This window comes from Corapipo altera, unplaced genomic scaffold, assembly GCF_003945725.1.
Source record: "Corapipo altera isolate COAL_440 unplaced genomic scaffold, ASM394572v1 45, whole genome shotgun sequence".
NCBI lineage: Eukaryota > Metazoa > Chordata > Aves > Passeriformes > Pipridae > Corapipo > Corapipo altera.
This window is the reverse complement of record NW_020884877.1, coordinates 18,872,033-18,889,439: the sequence shown is the minus strand read 5'-3', so window position 1 is coordinate 18,889,439 and position 17,407 is coordinate 18,872,033. Positions and strand designations below refer to the sequence as shown.

The following is a 17,407-nucleotide window of genomic DNA, read 5'->3' as shown; positions in this document are numbered from 1 at the left end:
GCGGGGGGGCCGCGGCTCCCCATGTGCCTGCGGGCTCCGCGGGAGCCGCGGAGCCGCTCGCCCGGCGAGCCCTGCCCACGCTCGCCGCGGCCCCGGAGCCCCGGGGCGCCCTGGGGAGCGGCGGGGGAGAGCACCCCGCGGGCCGAGGGCCCCCCCGGCCCCCCGGTGCGTCCCGCCATGGGGGGCTGAGCCGGGGGGCTGTGCGCGGCGGGGCGGTGGCGGGCAGGGCGGGGGGCGCGCAGCCCTCGTCGGGCTCGGAGGGCGCCGGGGCGGCGGGAGGCGGGGGGGGCATCCCGGGAGGATGGCAGAGCCGCCCCGGCGAGCCGAGCCCCGGCGCGCAGGGAGCCAGTGAGAGGGAGGAGAGGGGAAAACACAAACAAGCAAACAACCCACAACAAACAAAGCGGGCAGAGAGCAGCGCCGAGCCCCGCCGCCCCTGCCCCAAAGGCGCCCGCCCGCCCGCAGCCCGCACAGCCGCTGCCCCAGCGAAGATGCGCCCGGCCCTGGCCCACGGACTCTGCTCGCTGCTGCTCAGCCTCTGGGTACCCAGGTAGGAGCTGCACCCCCCCCATCCCCAGCCCCGCCGCCGAGCGCCCCGGCCCCACGGGAAGGGCGCCGGGAAGCCGCCGCGCCCAGTCCCGCACCGGGGGCGGTCTGCCCATGGTGCTCCGGGGGGGTCCTGCCGCCCCGGCCCGGCCCCGCACGGTGGCGGCTCCCTGCTCAAGGCGCTGTCAGGACCGCTGCTCCCCCTCCGCCTTCCCCCGTCCCGACGGAGCGCCAGCGGGATGCGCGGCTTCCCCCATTCCGGGACGCTGTCTCCCTTCCTCCTCGGCCGGAGCTCCTCCAGCACCCGCCCTGCCTGCCTCAGTTTCCCCGCTTCACCTCGGAGGATGGGGCGATGTCGGCAGGGATGTCACTCCCGTGGGGTTCGGTGCCCACAGAATCGCCCTGTGTACCCTCCCTGGCTCCGCCGATCCTAAAGGCGAGGGGGGATAAGAAGGGGCTGCTCGCTTTCCAGAAAATGGTCCCCCAACACTCACCACCCCTGCCTGTTTCCATCTCCCCTCGTCCCGCTCCCAAACTTGTGCACTGCAGGCAGCCAGGGGTTAACCCTGGTGCTGATATGAGTGTGTTTGGGGGGGGTGTCCCCCGCCCTTCCCCCTCCCTCTAGCCCCTTTAAATATAATTTGTTAACGTTGGGACTTGTATTAATTAAAGCAGCAGCCGCTGCAGCCTGTGACCTGGGGGCTTGTCACCGTGAAATCAAGTTTAAATCCAGATTTCAAGGGGGAAGAGAGCTGGGGGAGCGCTGCGTCCTCCTGAGTGTGACAGTGACAGCTTCTTACCGGTCCCTGGCCCTCTTGAGCCCTGGGTGGAGCAAAATGCAGAAGGACTTGCCCTCTGCTCTCTGGGGCCCCTGCCTCAGTTTCCCTGCAGTACAATAGGGAGAAGGACCATAACACCCCCCCCCCCCATCCCAGGATGCCCTGGAAAAAGATGGCAGGCACGGTCTCTAGCTCAGGACAGGCAGGGAACAAGGTCCTTGCAGTGCTTGGGGCAGGAGCTTCTGGGCTTGGGGATGATGGTAGCTGTGCTCTGCTGTGCATCTCATGTCAGCCAGAGCTTGCTTGACAGTGTGAATGAGCACAGGAAGCCAGGCAGATTTCCTCTCCTGTGTAGGGGCTTGGGAGGGAGGCACCCCCTTCCTCTCTCTTTGCTCCACCTCGACTCTTCCTGTTGCAGTCACTGTGGATTTGCACTGGGGTAGACCTATATACCACCCAGGAAAGTGGTGGGATGGGTATAAACACCCTTAGAAAGCTGGAGAAAGCAGCACCCTGGTCCTGACAGTTCTCTTTCCCCCTGAGCAAGCTGTAATTCAGCAGGGACCCTGGGGCTGAACCCGTCCTCCAGAGCTGGGTGAGTGCTGAGCTGGGGAACTCAGCTCCTGACTCTTGACAGCTGCTTCTGTCCATGCACCTGCACCAGGTTTGCAGGATTTGAAGGAGCAGAGGGGGAGTAACCCTTCTCCCCAAGACCTGGCAGTTGCAGTCCTTCCTCCAGCATGCTCCTCCAAGTCTTGTTTCTGTAATCCAAGTTCAGAGGTCTTCAAGCTCCTTGCTCCTCCTAGGGACCCAGCTCTTGACTGTCCCAGGGAAAAGGGAGCCCTTCCTGGAGAGAGCTCCCAGCAGGGACCAAGCTGTCCTGAGCAAGCAGCAGGGTGGTGCTAAGCTCCTAGTGGACCCTGCTGCAAGCTGTTGGATACTGCTTGGCATCCCGCTGCCTGCTGCTTGCTTTGTGGGTCCTCCGCTTGGACTCTGTTGATCCCAGGGTCCTTCAAGCCATTCCCTGGAGTTGGGCAAACACTTCCTACCATTTCCTTCTCTGTATCCATCTGTCATGTGTACTGCTGTCTTAGCTCCAGGCATCTGTCTCTGGACATGCTTTGTCTCCCCACATCCCACATCCCATCTACCCACACTCCATCTTCTTTCATGTTTCCCCAGGCAGCCTCTCTATTTGTATAAGTACTTGCACCCCTGTCACGAGTCATGTGCTTCTCCTTGCACCTATCCATCTGCTGGTCTCTGTGCTTCTGTGGCGACTGGCATCGGGTTCAATGGGGCTAGGATGTGATGATGGACTTGGGATTGTTGCTGGGATCTTGAGGGTACTTTGCACAGTGCTTGGCTCCAGGTTTCACTTCTGAGCTGAAAGGAAGAGGTTGGTCCCTTTATTTACCTCACTTGGGAGGACCAGCAGTGTGTGGGGGATGCAGAAGATGCAGGGGGCAGATCAGCCAGCAACAGGGATGGAGCTGGACCTGGAATGAGCCTCCTACTCCAGGGTCTCTAGATTCTCCCCAGGGGAAAACCATGCTTTCTAGGGAAGGTGAGCTGGGGCAATCTGTGCCTGAGAATCTGCACTTCATGGCCAGTGTGGGAGATCCCTGGGGGAGCACACAGAGGGAGTGCAGCCTTGGGAGATTCTGGGGTCCAGAGTCAGGAGGGCCAAATTTGGCTGCTGCTGGGCACGGGCGGCCAGGATGCCTGGGCTGTGCTCATGGGGTTGGAAGGGATTGCAGCCCCAGTGCTGCTGGGACATCTCTGCCTGGCAGAGCTGCTGTTGTGCCCAGAGTTTCCCCAGCCTTCCCTAGAGGCAGTGAGCACAGTCTGTCCTGTGTAGTATCTCCCTTCTCCATGTGTGTCCTCCCCCAAACTTTTCCCCCTCCCCAAATGGAAAAATGAGTGGTTGACACATCGCTTGCTCTGAGCTCAAGAGTGTCCTTTTCCCTCCCAGCTCCTGCTCCAATGAGATCCTAGGCCTGAAGCTGCCATCGGAGCCAGTGCTGAATGCCAACACGGTGTGCCTGACCCTGCCGGGGCTGACGCGGCGGCAGCTGGAGGTGTGTGTGCGCCACCCTGACGTCACCGCCTCGGCCATCCAGGGTATCCAGATTGCCATCCATGAGTGCCAGCACCAGTTCCGGGACCAGCGCTGGAACTGCTCCAGCCTTGAGACCAAGAACAAGATTCCGTATGAGAGCATAATTTTCAGCAGAGGTAAGGCTGGATGGCTCCCCTCCTCTCCCTCTGTCCAGCCCCTGCTCTTGGGAGGGGGCTGACATGGGCTCCCCATGGGCCCTTGCACAGCTCTTCCTTGGCCCACGGGCCCCATGGATGAAAGCAGAGAAACCTCAGGGTCTGACAGACCAAGGACCACTGCACTGTGCAAAGCTGCTCCATGCACCTTTGTGCCTGCGTTGGCCCTTGTCCTGAAATGCTCCTCCCTGACCAGCCCCAGCTGCTCCTAAGGCTCCTTCCAGGCCCCACCACTTTCTGGCATCTTCTCCCCCTGTGGAGCAGGCTGGTGTTTGGAGCAGTGCCATGGGTGTGCAGCATAGTTGGTGGGTCTGAAGGTGGATGCCATGCTTTGGGATTTGATTTGGTGGATACACTGAGCGTCTCGGCTCATTCCTGCTCCAGGTACGGTGTTTCAGTGTGTCATGGTGAGCAGAAATGCCACTAGCTGAATGCTAGTGGGACATACCTCTGTGAGCCTGTCACCCTGGAGTCCTCGCCTTGTGTTGGCTCTCCAACAGAGAGAGCTAAGGACTCTCTGTTTTGTGGGACCCTAAAGCATGGTGACACAGGAGGGCAGGGATATAGGGTTTCCTGGGGGCTTGTCTTCCCACAGAGGCCCAAGCTGCCCTGCGGGGAGAGCTCTCCTAGCTCTCCACATTCTGCCAAGCCCTGGTGCCATGGTCTCCTCATCTCCCTTGCAGTCATGGCTGGCTCTGCCTTTTTCAGTCTCCCTGATTGATACTCTTTCCCTCAGGAGCCGACTGCATGCAGAAGGACTGCCCTGCATGGTGCAGATTAAGGTTGTGACCTGATGGGTTCTTTTACAGGACATGAATGTATCTTCTCACCTAAGTACCCTTTCTTGAAGCCTGGGCCTCAGCACACTTCTAAGTGCCCATTGTCTCAGACCATGGGCGGGAGAGGATGATATGGTACCAGTGGCATGCAGTAGGGTACTGAGGGCAGGCAAGGTTCCCAGCACACATATCACTCCTCCAGGTCCCAAGGAAGGTGAAAACTATCAAAGAAACTGCTCACTTACCTGCTTTGTGAGCCTTCTAGCTTAATGCCCAGCAGAGTTGTGTCCATCCCCTCTTCTCTAAACATCCACATCCTACATCTTCTTTCCCTGGGACTACAAGGAGAGTCTCACAGAAGAGAGATTGGCAGCTTGAGGCTTACATGCTGTTGAGGAGATGTGGTGACAGGAGCCCATAGGTGGCTGTAGCAGGTGGGGAGATGGCTGGAGAGGGGGGCACAGAAGCATTTTGGTGTCTGAAGGTCCCTCATGTCCAGGGCAGCCTGGACAGGCTCACTGGACAGTATGCTACCTTGGAGCATGTGTTGCATCATGGCTGTGGTCCTGCCATGGAGCAGCCCTGGTCACTCTCAGAACCTTGGTACCTGGAGAAGGGCAGCTTCTCTTCCCTTGTGAGCAGTGCCCAGGTTAGGGCCTGGCAGGGAGGGTGGGGACTGTCAGCCCTGATAAGCATCGAGGTATTTCCAGGTCCTCTGAGGAATGCAGTTCACTTCTAGTCTCCTCGGGGCGGCAGGAGACATCGACTTGCTGGCTCAAGTTGCTTACACACCCAGTCAAGCTTCCTTGCTCTGGCTCCCACCAAGCTGGGTGAGAAGCACCAGCAGCAGAGAGCATTGACCTACATCCCTCACTCAGCCCACCTTGGCTGCTGGGGGCCAGTGACTTGCATCTCACTTGTGTCTTATGTGCCACTGCAGTCCTTCCTGCTGTCAGGGCTGTGACCGATGAGAGTGGGGACTTCCACAGACCCTGGACTCTTGCACCAGTCCTGAGTTCTTGGATATGGCTCAGCCCAGGCTCTCAACACTGGTGGGATCCCATTCTCTGGAATGGAGACCCAACACCCAGTAGCAGGGAAGGATGGAGGTAGGCTGGAGCAGCAGAGCAGACAGGCACCTCGTGGCACTCCTGTTTTGGCAGCAAAGGGTGCAGGATGAGCCCCAAGCACGCAGGCTATCCCGTGCAGTTGGTCAGAGCCATTCTGACATGGAGCAAGCCTTGAAGCTGGTGCCTTGCCTGCTTCCAGCCCACTCGTGTCCCTCAATAACAGTGCTGGAGCTCTGAGCTCCGCCTGTCACAGATGCAGCCATCAGAGCAGGGATGCTGGATGCATCTCTGGAGCCTGGTACTGGAGGAGAGGCGAGTGGTGGAAGCGAGGGTTGCAGACTCTGCCATAGACATTAATGCATCTGACCCCCAGGGACCAGGTCTCTGCTCTGCGCCCTGCCCCATCCTTGCCGTGCCTGGGAACGCAACGTGCTTGTAGGATCATTGTTTGTAACCCGAAGTGACAGACCCCTTTAATCTTTCATTCCTTTTCCCACTTCTTCTGCCATCAGTTCAGCCATGCATGAATCTCACTTTAAATTATTTGTAGCTGGCTTCTCCCTCCCACTCTCCCCGCTTGGCTCCTCTCCCCAGCTCTGCCCCGTCCTCCTGCATCTCTCACATCTTCCCCAGTAGGGGCATGAGCTGGGCAGGGCATAGCACTGTCCCAAGCTGTCCTATGGTGCCTGTCCCACACTCTGTCCAGTATCCAGGGGGCTCATCCCCTGGGGATGGAGCAGAGAACAATAGCAAATGAGTGCCTGTCTCCTCATCCCCCTGAGCTGATCCCAAAAGTTTGAGTGCAAGCCCTGAGGAGCCAGGAAGGAGCAGAGAGGCTTCAAATCGGATAGGGCTCAGCGTCTGGAGTGGCTTCTGGGCAGCATATCTGGTGACAGGGATGCTGACAGCATCCTGGGCAGAGCACAGACCTGCCAGAGGCAGCAAGGACATGCTGCCATCCCTGGGGTGCAGGGAACAGCAGCTGTGAGGCCCAACAACAGGTTAGCAGAGGGCAAGCAGAGGGGTGCCCAGAAGTTTACCATCCCTGCTCTCACAGAGGCCAGGGCCAGGGTTCTTTTGAGAGTTGCCATGGTCTGTGGGTTTTTCAGGTTTGGTCTTTTGGTGCTGCATCCTTGGGGTATGGGATGTCCCTTGTGCCCTTTGTTGAGTCTCCAGTGCCATCTGCACCCCCATCCTCCTTGGCCAACATCCCTTCCATGGGCATCCAGGCTCAACATTGCTATTGCAAATACTCGTCCAGTCTCTCCAGGCTTCTCAGATGGCTACCTATGCACTCACCACCCTCCTGCCCATTTTCTGACACTGTCACTCCTGCCAGCACCCTCCAGTGCTGTCCCTGGTCCCATCCCTCTCTGCTGTACCTCCCTCTCATTCCATGTGCTGGCTTGGTTGACAGAGACATCTTCCCCTGGCCCCAGAAGATGTAGGAGGATGGAGCAGTGAGGTGGAGGCAGGTGGCTGCATCTGCACTGGCAATGGAGATAGGTCCCCTGCTCCTGCTCTAAGGGTGAGCAGCACAATTGTGTCCACCTCGCTGGAAGGATGGCCTGTTGCTCCTCGTATGTGGTCCCACCACAGCATCTGTGGGCTGTCAGGCACTGTGGGACTTGGCTGGGCTGAACCATGTCTGGCTGCCTGCCAAAAACCAAGCTGTGGATGGTGGTGGGTCACTGAGTCTGGGTCCTTGTCTCGTATTCGTGTGCAATGCCAGCAGGGCTGGGACTGTCTGGCTGCCGGGCAGGGGCTGTCTGAAGTGTGCTATGGGACTGACTATTCTCCTTTGCTTATCCCAACCTATCCCAAAGGTTGCTGTTCCCTGCAACCTTTCAGAGCTGTATGGAGCTCTGAAAGAAATGGGACCCTCATGGAGGGGCTGGATGTCTTTGAAAGCCCTTGAGGGGACATGGATGGAGGGGACACAGCTCTGGAGTGTGGTATCTCTTGGTTCCTGCAGCCTTTGGAGGGATGGGTGATGCTTGCATGCCCTGTGCCCACCTTAGAAGGCCTCACTGGTGCCAAGAGGTCTGCATGGCCGTGGCCAAATCTTGATTTCTTACAGCAAGGAGTGGGGAACTCCCTGCAAAGCTGGAAACACCAGGTGCTGTGACCCAGCCAGCTGTGAAATGGAGCTTGGGGAGTCTTTCCTGTGTGCTGAGGGAGGCAGGTGCTGTTACAGCTATCCAGGGAGATGCTGCCAAGCTCAGGACCCCAGCACCTAGCTCTGCACAGTCCCAGCCAAGCTCCAGTGCCCGCAGACCGCAGCGCCTGGCCTGGCGCACCTGCAGCTGGGCTGCTGGCAGGATTTTGTGTACCCCCGGGCAAGCCAAGGGCTTTGCCCACCTGGCCCCAAAGCACATGTGGGTGCTTTGGATGCTTGGCTTCATCCCTGTGGGTGCCCCCATTCCCTGGACCTTCCCCCCACTGATGGGTGCAAGTGAGACCCTGGGGCCCGGGCAGCATTCCCGAGGATGCAGGGCTGGGCCTGGCTCCCTGCACCCTGCACAATGGAGAGGGCTGCTGGCTCAGAGCACCATGGACAAACGAGGAGTGAGGGCTGCGGGCTGTCCCTGGCACATTCAAGAAGGTGCAGGGAGGCAAGTCGGGATCTGCAGGGAGGCATTTAGCACCTGGTGCTGGGCCAGACCCTGGCAGGTTCACCTGCAGTTTAATTAGGGAGAGGGGAGGGAGCAGGGCTGGGGAAGAGGCAGCGTGTCGGGACTGGCTGTCTTGGCAGGACTCACAAGAGGTGGCGAGTGAAGCTCTCCTCTGCCTTATATCAGGGCTGGGGCGATATGCCCACAGCTCCTGGCAGCTACACCCCATTCCTGGGGGGTTCTGCCCATGAAGGGGACAGCTGAGCATCCCTGGGGTACCCTAGGGTGAGTCTGGATGAAGCTGTCCTTCCTGCTCCCTTGATCCCACTCAGTGATGGGTGCTGTGAGAGAGTTGCTGCCTGGGTGTGATGGTGAGCTGTGAGAGGAAGGCCACAACTCCATCTCTTCCTGGTCTCCAGACCATGTAGCCCACAGCTGTGCCTGAGCCAGCCCTCTAGCCTTCATCCCACATCCACATGAGAGATGGAGGAACTGCAGCAACCATGGCAGAGCCGATGCTGCTGAGACTTGAGGTCCTGTTAAATGACCCCCCACCTCCTAGGCACATCTTGACAGGGAAAACTTTCTCCTGCTAAGAAAGACACTTTGGGATTTGACCTCAGGCTGGGATTTCAGACTTGTCCTCCTTGCCCAGCACAGGCCTTTGAGTACATGGCAGGCTGGGTGCCAGTGGTGGTGTCAGGGTGGCATCAATACTTCTAATTCCTCCCACAGCTATACCTCTTCTGTGGTCTCTGGAGGGATATGGTGACTCAAAAGTCACTGCCAAGATCTTAGGTGGCTGGGGTAGCTGGAAAGCCTCCCTCCAAAGGGCTCTGGGCTGGCTACCACATGCTGCTCTCAGCTGCGGTTCCTGGAAGCTCCCACCCTCACTGAGCCCACAAGGCTGGTGGTTGTCACCTGCAGCCATGTTGCTCATTGCTTTGCTTCAATCCTCTGTCTCTGCTGTGGCTGGGGTAGATCAAGGAATCTAAACTGAACCTCCAAGCAGAACCATGCTGTCATGGCTGCTGTAGTCCCAGTGCTGCCTTAGCTACCTCCTCCCCTTTTCTCACAGCTCCCCATGAGAGTAGGCGAGGGAAGAAGGCAGAGAAGGCAGGGAAGAGTGGCAGGGCCAGGCAGAGTGATACTGAGCAGGGAAATGACCATGGCAAGATGGGAACAAGACTCCTGGAACGCTGTGATGTCGTGCTCTGGGGGCCAGTCTGTCGCTTGGTCACAGCCTAGAGGATGGCAGCTCCAGGGCAAGGACCCATGCCTCATCCATCAACTCTCATATGGTTGGAGAGCAGTAGAGGAAGGAGGACTGGAGCTTGACCTGGGTCTTCCCAGCCATGGAGGACACCAAACGAACCTGGCCTCTTTACCTGTAAGGAGACGGGCTTGCTAGACGGACTGGGTGGGGTAGAGCTTCTGTCTGGGCTCCAGAAGGGATTTTAAGGAGATGCCACATGGGAAATTATTCGTTAGGCTGGAGAAATGTGTGAGAAAGAGGCTAACGGGAAGGCAGGGCTGAGAGGAGAGTGTTGTGCTGGGTGCAGGGTTTGCTGCCTCTGTCCCCGTGCACCAGCTGTGCGAGGAGCTGGGGATGCCGACCAGGGTGGCAGTGACAAGTTGGGCTGTGCTCACCATTGGCTTATGAAGGGCTGGAGTGGGCCCAGATTGTGGAGTCAGAGAACTGATACGGGGAGGATTTGGGAATCAAGAAGACCTTTCTGTGCTGGTTCTCCATCCTCCATTGCTCACCTGGGGACTGAAGTTCCCCAGATGTGGGCATTCCTGCTCTAACAGCGCTGTGGGTGTGTTGCAGGTGCTGCCTGCCAGAGCTCTCCCCAGGGAGGCTGCATGGCACAGTGTACGCACCAGCAGCCCCATTACCTGCCCGCTGAAAAATGTTGTTCAACTTGTGCATGGAAAGAGGAAGGCTGAGAGCAAGCTTGTCCCACACCAAGGGGAAGCTGGGAGAGACTCCTGCTGGCTTTTAAGCAGCGCCTCGTTAATTTTTTAAATGCACCAGTGTCAAATTAACACACAAAAGAGCAGCATGACTTTAAATGCAGGTTTCCGAGCTGCATTTCATTTCCCTTTAATAAGATCATAGTGTTTGCTCAGCGGGCAGCAGCGAACCACGGAGGAGACATGCGTGATGGGGAGCGCTGCCAAGGACGGGCGACGGCGGCGGGGAGCGGTTGTGCTCTCACCTCTCCTGACTCCGCAGCGCAGGCAGGGAGCTGGCAGAGTCCCTGCCCAGGATCTGTGCTTTGGGGTGCTCAACCGAGTCCCCCATTTGATGGCATGGATCTGCTAAAGAAAGTGCCCCAAAACCTATTATCTGTTCAGCTGTGGCAAAGCCAGGGCCGATCAAATTGCTCTTGTCCAACAGAGGGAGAGGGGCTGGGAGCTCCAGCTATTTATTTATTCACGTGTGAAGCAACAGCACAAAATGTGGTTCTCCCTCCTTTCTTGCCTCGTGCTGGGGCTGGTCACTGTGCACCAAAGCGAAGGGCACTGTAGGCTCCCCGCTTGGCCTGCGAACTACAAACAAAAATATTACTTTGCATTTCAAATGAAATAGAAATTCCCGGGTAGGAGAGGGTCTTCACCTGACTCCAGTGAAGCCAAGAGATCCTCAGGCAGCCCAGCTCGCAACCCCACAGAGCACCATGGAGCCCCTTCTCTGGGATCTGTCCCTGTCCCCATCTGCCCCATTCCCAGCTAATGACGCTTGTGGACATCCTAGCTCCCCCAGCGTTTAATGACAACCAGCTGCCGGCCCTGGCAGTGCATGATGTGGTCATGGCATGCTCTAACTGACTAGGGATGCTTATTTTTTTTCCACCGTGGTATCACATTTAGAGCTTCTTGTGGGAGCTGGCGGGGCTCAGGGAGGGAAGGGACATGGACAGACGAATGGGGCTGGACAAGCAGTGCTGCCTGCTCCTGTTACTGCCTGAGCTGCACTCTGCTAGTAAGCAAAAATGGCCCGTTCCTCAGCAGAAGTATTCCTCGGCCAGCATTATATTTAATGTAGTAGGAAACTCTGAGTGGAGTGGGGAGGAGGTACTGCCTCAGAGCCATGACACTGATGCCTGAGCAACACTGTGGTGGCATCTCCTGGGGCGATGTGAAAGTAGGGTGATGGTGGAAGCTGGGGTCCCAGCTGGAGCAGGGCTGGGCTTCAGGGCAGCAGTGTGTCCTGGCGGGGATGGGGCTGGAGAGCACAGGGTGGGGATTCACTTATGTTCCAGGTGGAAGCTGGTGCATCAGGAAAAACCAAGACACAAGCTGAACCTCTGACTCCTTACACCCCAGCATGATGCTGAGCTCATCCAGCCCCCTACGGGGGTCATGCCACCCAGCCTGAGCCCCACTCTCTCCTTCCTTGCAGGCTTTCGAGAGAGCGCTTTTGCCTACGCCATTGCTGCCGCTGGTGTGGTGCACGCTGTATCCAATGCCTGTGCCCTCGGGAAGCTGCAGGCCTGTGGCTGTGACCAGAAGCGCCGAGGTGATGAGGAGGCTTTTCGGCGCAAGCTGCATCGTCTCCAGCTGGAAGCCATGAACCGTGGCAAAGGCATGGTGCATGGAGTGCACATGGAGCACATGCCGGCAGAGACCCCTGGCCTCCAGGACTCCTGGGAATGGGGAGGGTGCAGCCCTGACATAGACTATGGGGAGAAGTTTTCCAAGGATTTCCTCGATTCCCGGGAAACCTACAGGGACATCCACTCTCGCATGCGGTTGCACAACAACCGTGTGGGCCGGCAGGTGAGTGGAACAATGGGGAGAGTTGTGGGGAGATGGTGGTGGGAACAGGGTCCTCAGGACATGTGTGGAAGGGCTGTGAGGGGCTCATGCTGGCTGCCGTGGGACACACATGAGGCTGGGATTTCCCCCAAGGCACACTCTCTCCCCAGTTTTGCCCAAAGCAAAGGCAGTGATGCCCTTTGAGGGGTAGGGCTGCAAAGAGATGTCTGTCGAGCATCTCTGCTGGGAAAGGTATCTATGAGCATTGCTGCTGTCCCCTTGCCAAGGGACACTGTCCCAGGCCACTGTCACCTGCCTGTGCTGCAGTGGTGCTCCTGGGATGGCACAGCAATGATTCCAGCTCCTGCCTCTCAGGCACTGCAGCGGAAGGGAGCTAAAAACAGGGAGGAAAAAGTCACTGGCATCATGGGGACACAGCACAGATTCTGTAGCACCTACCCACGTCTCGGCCTCCAGAAAGAGAGTTGGGGTCCTGAGGAGGCAGATGTGAGTAAGATTGAGCCGGGCAGTGGGCGTCTATACCAACTGGGAAATGCAGCATCCCCTTGGGAGCAGAGGTGACAGCCCACAGCCTCATCCTCCAGATCTAGAGGGGTGCTGGAGCCTGTCCAGGCAAGCAGGACAGCCTCCCCTCCATTCTTATGATGTCAGGTCTTGTTAAAGGTACTAATTAGTACCTCACTCTGTCTGGAAGCTGATATTTAAAAGCAGACTACACTGGAGCCAAGAAGCATGCAGGCAAGAGGGGCTGGGAGGATGGCTGCATTTCCCTGACTGTCTTTGCTCCCAGCAGGAGCCTGGGGGACCCCATCCCATGAATCTAGCAGGACACTTGTCCCCAAGACCCCAGCCACATGCTGCCAGGGCAGTGCAGGGGGCTGTGTAGTGGCTGCATGAATAAATAATTAAAGATCAGAATTCCACAGGGAGTGTTTCCTTGGGATGGCTCAGACATTTGGATGTGCCTCTTGTTTTCAACATGTTTGAAGGCAGCTATGATGCTGCAGAGCCGGACTTTGATGTGTGCCCTTCCCTGGTGCTGGAGCTGAGCTTTACCACCCTGGAGAAGCCATCCCAGTTTGGCCAAGCTGTAAATGCTTGGGGAAAGCAGAAGCTTTTGTCTTGTTTGGCTTTTTTTGCTTGTGTGTGGTGAAGGCTCACTCAGTCTTATGCAGCTAAATCCTCTGCAGGCTGCTCTGCCCCAAGCTGGGCAAGACCCCATTCCAGTTCTGACTCCAGCGCTCATCCTGACTCCCTTGCATCTCCGCATGCACCAGATCTCTGGGACTCCTGGCAGTGCTCAGACATTTGTGGTCTGTGTTGCCTGTTTCCCAAGGGAAATGATACAGGCCCCTGAAGAAGGAAGGGAAGGTGAGAGAGGAATATTTCTTCTAGCAGTATGTCACGAAATGTTTCCTCTGGGATCCAGCAACAGCAAAAATGCCTGGGGTCTGCTTGTCCCCAAGGGCAGGCAGGCATGGGATTGGCAATGTCAGCTCTTAGTGGCTTCAGAGACAAGAGCTGGACTGATGGAAGAAGCCTGGGAGCTAGAAGCAGAGGCAGAGTGGGACTGAAGGAATAAAGAAGGGAATGGTACCGGTGCAGGTGGGGAAGCAATGTCTGGACAGGGTGCCCAGCTTAGGGACCTTGCTGAGATGAGGGTATGAGCCATGTGCAAGTTGGGTTGTGATGGCTGTGGGTGCCAGGCATTGGAAAATGAGATGATGCTGTGCCTAGTCTGTGCCTGTTGGTGCCATGATTATTGCCAGGGCTGGTCCTGGCCTTCTGTATTGCCTGGGGAAGGGTTCTCCAGCTCCTCACCCGCTCTTTTAGCAATGCTGTGGGTCCCACACCCACCCAAGCCCCCCTCAGTCCTAGGACCAGTCTTTCTGCTGTAATAAGGAGCACTCTGCTGGGATTTCCCAGGAAAGGAATAGCTGTGCTGCATGCAGCAGCTCTGTGGGCCTCCCTTCCAAGTCCTTAGGCCTGAATCCCTTTAGCAGACAGTGATGTGGATGCTTGTGTCGTACCCTGCCATGCACCATCCGTCTCCATGCACTAAGTAGCTGCAGAACCAGAGCTCTCCAGCATCTCACTGATTCTGAGCATCCTCTCTGTGGTTGCCATGTGTCCCAAGGGTACTCTGCCCATGGGTGAGCCTGTCTCCCACTTCAGACACTGCAGTGCTGGAGGGAGGTGACAATTCCATGAATGGTTGCATCCAGACATTATGAGATGTGGGTTTCTGTAGTGTAGTGGTTATCACGTTCGCCTGACACGCGGAAGGTCCCTGGTTCGAAACCAGGCAGAAACATCCAGATTCTTTTCCTTTTATTTGCATCCAGCTATGAAGCTGGGGAGTGGATTGCAGCTGCAGGGGATGTGCAGCATCCTCTGATAGTGGCAAGGGTCACCTTGGTCTTGACTTGGAATAGGAAGCCCTGATACAACTATTGGTCCAACACAAGATGAGATGGGAGTCCTGCATCTCTGAAAGGGAGCAAGCTCCCCAGCAAAGATCAGCAGGAGTGTGAAAGAGACTTTGCAGGTCCTTCTAGCTCACCAGATCAGAGAGGGAGAGAGGATGAAAGGAAGCCAGGAACTACCCATTACCCTCACAACAAAGACTACGATAAAGCTCTTATGAGCGTGTCTGGGAGGAGCTGGGAATGTGCGAAAGAAAGCACCAGCGAGTCCAGGCATGTGCCAAACCTGGGTGTCTATGAGACAGGGAAAGGACGTGGCCGGGTAGGGGTGCATGGAGAAGATCCAATGGCAAAAGCATGGGACCAAGTCTTAGATGGGTGCTTCTTGGATATCCCAGCTGTGTCAGGGTCCTGTCCCCTCTGCACTACCTGTACAGGAGGGAGAGAATAAACTGTCGCTGGTCAGGGATGGATGGGTATTGTGGTGCTGGGGTTTGGGATACTTGGGTGATGTCTTAGGTGATGGCAATTGCACACACATGCCACCTTTTCCAGCCCCTGCTGCAACCAAATGAGTCCCTGTCCAGCTGTCACACCACCGTCCTCTCCATCCCAGTGGTGACCATGCCAGCCACAGCCCTATATGCAGAATTTTCCTGGTCCAGCCAATGCAGCAGGGAAGGAATGTGGGAAAGGATGGGGTGCCAGTGTCAATGTGTTCCCATGGATGGTGACAGGGATGGTAGCTAGCAGCTGGTGTTCTGGCTGGCACACCCGGGACATGGTGGAGAGGCCAGGCAGCTCATTACCTGTGAGGTGGAGGCTCTTCCCAGCAGGAGACAGGACTCTCAGCAGGATGAAAGCCAAACTCCAGCCCAGCCCAGACCTTTCCACCATGTGCCCTGAGCTCCAGGCATGTTTCCCTGACCTGCCTTCATTACCATAAGTGCTTAGCAACAGGGAGATTTACTCAAAAACAAGAAAACAAGGAATAAAAACTACTTACCCCTACCAAAACAAGGCACTCCTGGAACACGTCTCCCTCAAGGAGGAGGCAGGAACAGGCAGCATGTGGCAGGCATGAAGCCGGGTGGCTGGGCAGGACTGGCATTGTGGGAACAGGACCTTGGGCAAGGCCACGTGTCCCCTGGAATCCCCTCAGCCCCAGAGCATAGCCCTGGGTGGGGGGATCAGCCTGTGATAGTCTGCAAGCCCCAGCTGAGCTCCTAGTGGTGTTTGGATGTCCGCATGAGAAAGGGACTTGCTGAAGCCTGTGTAAGCACATGGATATGGGGGTACACAGCCCAGCAGGCAACCTTATTGGGACAGAGCAGAGGACATTATAAACTGCCTCTTTCCAGGCTGTGTGAGGATGTGTGACCATGACCTGCCCCTGGAGATTGATGGTTTGGCCACACTTGTAGGGATGGTAGATTTAGGGGGACTCCAGCATGCAGCCTGGGGGCTCAGCAGTATTGCCCAGGGAGCCCAAGGAACTCCTTAACCACCACACTAGCCTCTGGCCCCTGCTTGAGCTCCTCTCTCTGGCCAGCCCAAACCACAGCCACAGCCCAGCCCACACACCCTGGGCCCTTTGCAGGAGGTGGATGTATGGCATCGGCCTCACTGCAGCCTCTACAAACCACAAGTCAAGGCTGTGAGCATCTCTGATCCCTCCTTGGAATTTGGGTGGTGGTGGGAGGCAGTGCCTCAGCCTCTGTGGCGCTGCGGCCAGGGTTGGAAAGCCAGAAAGCAAGCAAGAGCTAAAAATGGAGCTGCTCCCAGGACTCCTGGAACAAGGGTTTTATGGGAGGAAAGCCCTGGGGAGGTGAGGGAATCCCTCTCACCTGCTCTCCTTGCAGTGCTACTGGCAATGAGGTGAGTGGAAGACCCTTGCACTGGGGGGTTCCAGTGGGGCTGCAGACATGCAGCCACGCTGGCTTTTAACTGGGGTCCAGGATAAGGTTGATGCTGTCAGAGCTAAGCAACAGTGAAATTCAGGCTCCTTCTCCTCCCTGTGCTCAAATAGCTCACCTTGTCCTTTAGGTGCCAATCCCTTGCTGAAACATAAAAGCCAGATGGTACTGCCAGGGTGGGAAGGGACAGGGTGTGGGACATGAGTTGCACTGGGCACAGCAACAGGGTGCAGCCTCACTGGCTTTGCAGTTCCAGAGCTCTGATGGCTGCTCATGCCAGGCCTTGATGTTCCCATAGTGCAAACGCACACAGAGCTCCATGGTAGCTTCTCCAGTCCCAAAAATGCATGCTAACCCCCTCTGTCCTTCCTTCCCTGCCCAGGTGGTGATGGACAACATGAGGAGGAAGTGCAAATGCCACGGTACCTCAGGGAGCTGCCAGCTGAAGACGTGCTGGCAGGTGACACCCGAGTTTCGCCTGGTGGGGTCCCTGCTCAAGGACCGCTTCTACGGGGCCACTCTCATCCGGCCTCACAACCGGAATGCCGGGCAGCTGGAGCCAGGCCATGCTCGGCATCGCCGCCGGGCTGGCATCAGCGAGCTGGTTTACTTTGAGAAGTCACCCGACTTCTGCGAGCGGGAACCAGCCCTGGACTCCTTGGGCACCCAAGGGCGCCTGTGCAACAAGACCAGCCCGGGCATGGACAACTGTGAGAGCCTGTGCTGCGGCCGCGGGCACAACATCCTGCGGCAGACACGCAGTGAGCGCTGCAACTGCAAGTTCCACTGGTGCTGCTTCGTGGCCTGCGAGGAATGTCGTATCACCGAGTGGGTCAGTGTCTGCAAGTAGCCGGGCAGGAATGGGTGCCCACCCCAGGGTGCCAGGGACAAGCACGCCTGCCTGCGCCAGGGGAGGGAGACAAGGATTGGCGCTGGGGGATGGTGGAGCTGCAATACCTGCTTCCCTCGGCTTCAAGGGAGCAGGAGAGGAGATGCTCAGCACCCTCCTAAATCAGCACTTTGTTGTCACCTGGGGAGGGCAGGGCTGCCCGCTGCCCCCCCAGCCCCACACAAGAGCACCAAGGCTCCCAGCCCGGGGAGCGCACGGCCATGCTGTACAGACCGCCGACACCAGCACCACTCGGGGGGGCGGAGGGGGGGCATGGGGGTGGGGGAGTGCCCGCTGGCACCCAGCGGCATGCAGCAGGGTGGG

General features: G+C 57.5%; 1 protein-coding gene and 1 non-coding gene across 2 annotated transcripts; both read left to right on the top strand.

Annotated features, from left to right (window-relative positions):
* The first annotated feature begins 491 nt into the window (after window positions 1-491).
* Window positions 492-17,085, top strand: WNT10A (Wnt family member 10A). Its single transcript, XM_027637189.1, has 4 exons — window positions 492-550; window positions 3,301-3,563; window positions 11,476-11,852; window positions 16,577-17,085. Exons 1-4 carry the CDS (start codon window positions 492-494, stop codon window positions 17,042-17,044), a joined length of 1,167 nt encoding a protein of 388 aa, XP_027492990.1. The 3' UTR covers window positions 17,045-17,085.
* Window positions 14,094-14,166, top strand: TRNAV-GAC. The gene has a single exon. It is a non-coding gene; the product is annotated as a tRNA-Val (tRNA).
* Window positions 17,086-17,407: the final 322 nt, after the last annotated feature.

Excerpts from the sequence above, each read along its gene's own strand:
- WNT10A (XM_027637189.1), top strand. The coding sequence starts at position 492 with ATGCGCCCGGCCCTGGCCCACGGACTCTGCTCGCTGCTGCTCAGCCTC. Across the intron at positions 3,564-11,475 it reads GAGCATAATTTTCAGCAGAG|GCTTTCGAGAGAGCGCTTTT; the intron begins GTAAGGCTGGAT and ends CCTTCCTTGCAG. Across the intron at positions 11,853-16,576 it reads ACAACCGTGTGGGCCGGCAG|GTGGTGATGGACAACATGAG; the intron begins GTGAGTGGAACA and ends TTCCCTGCCCAG.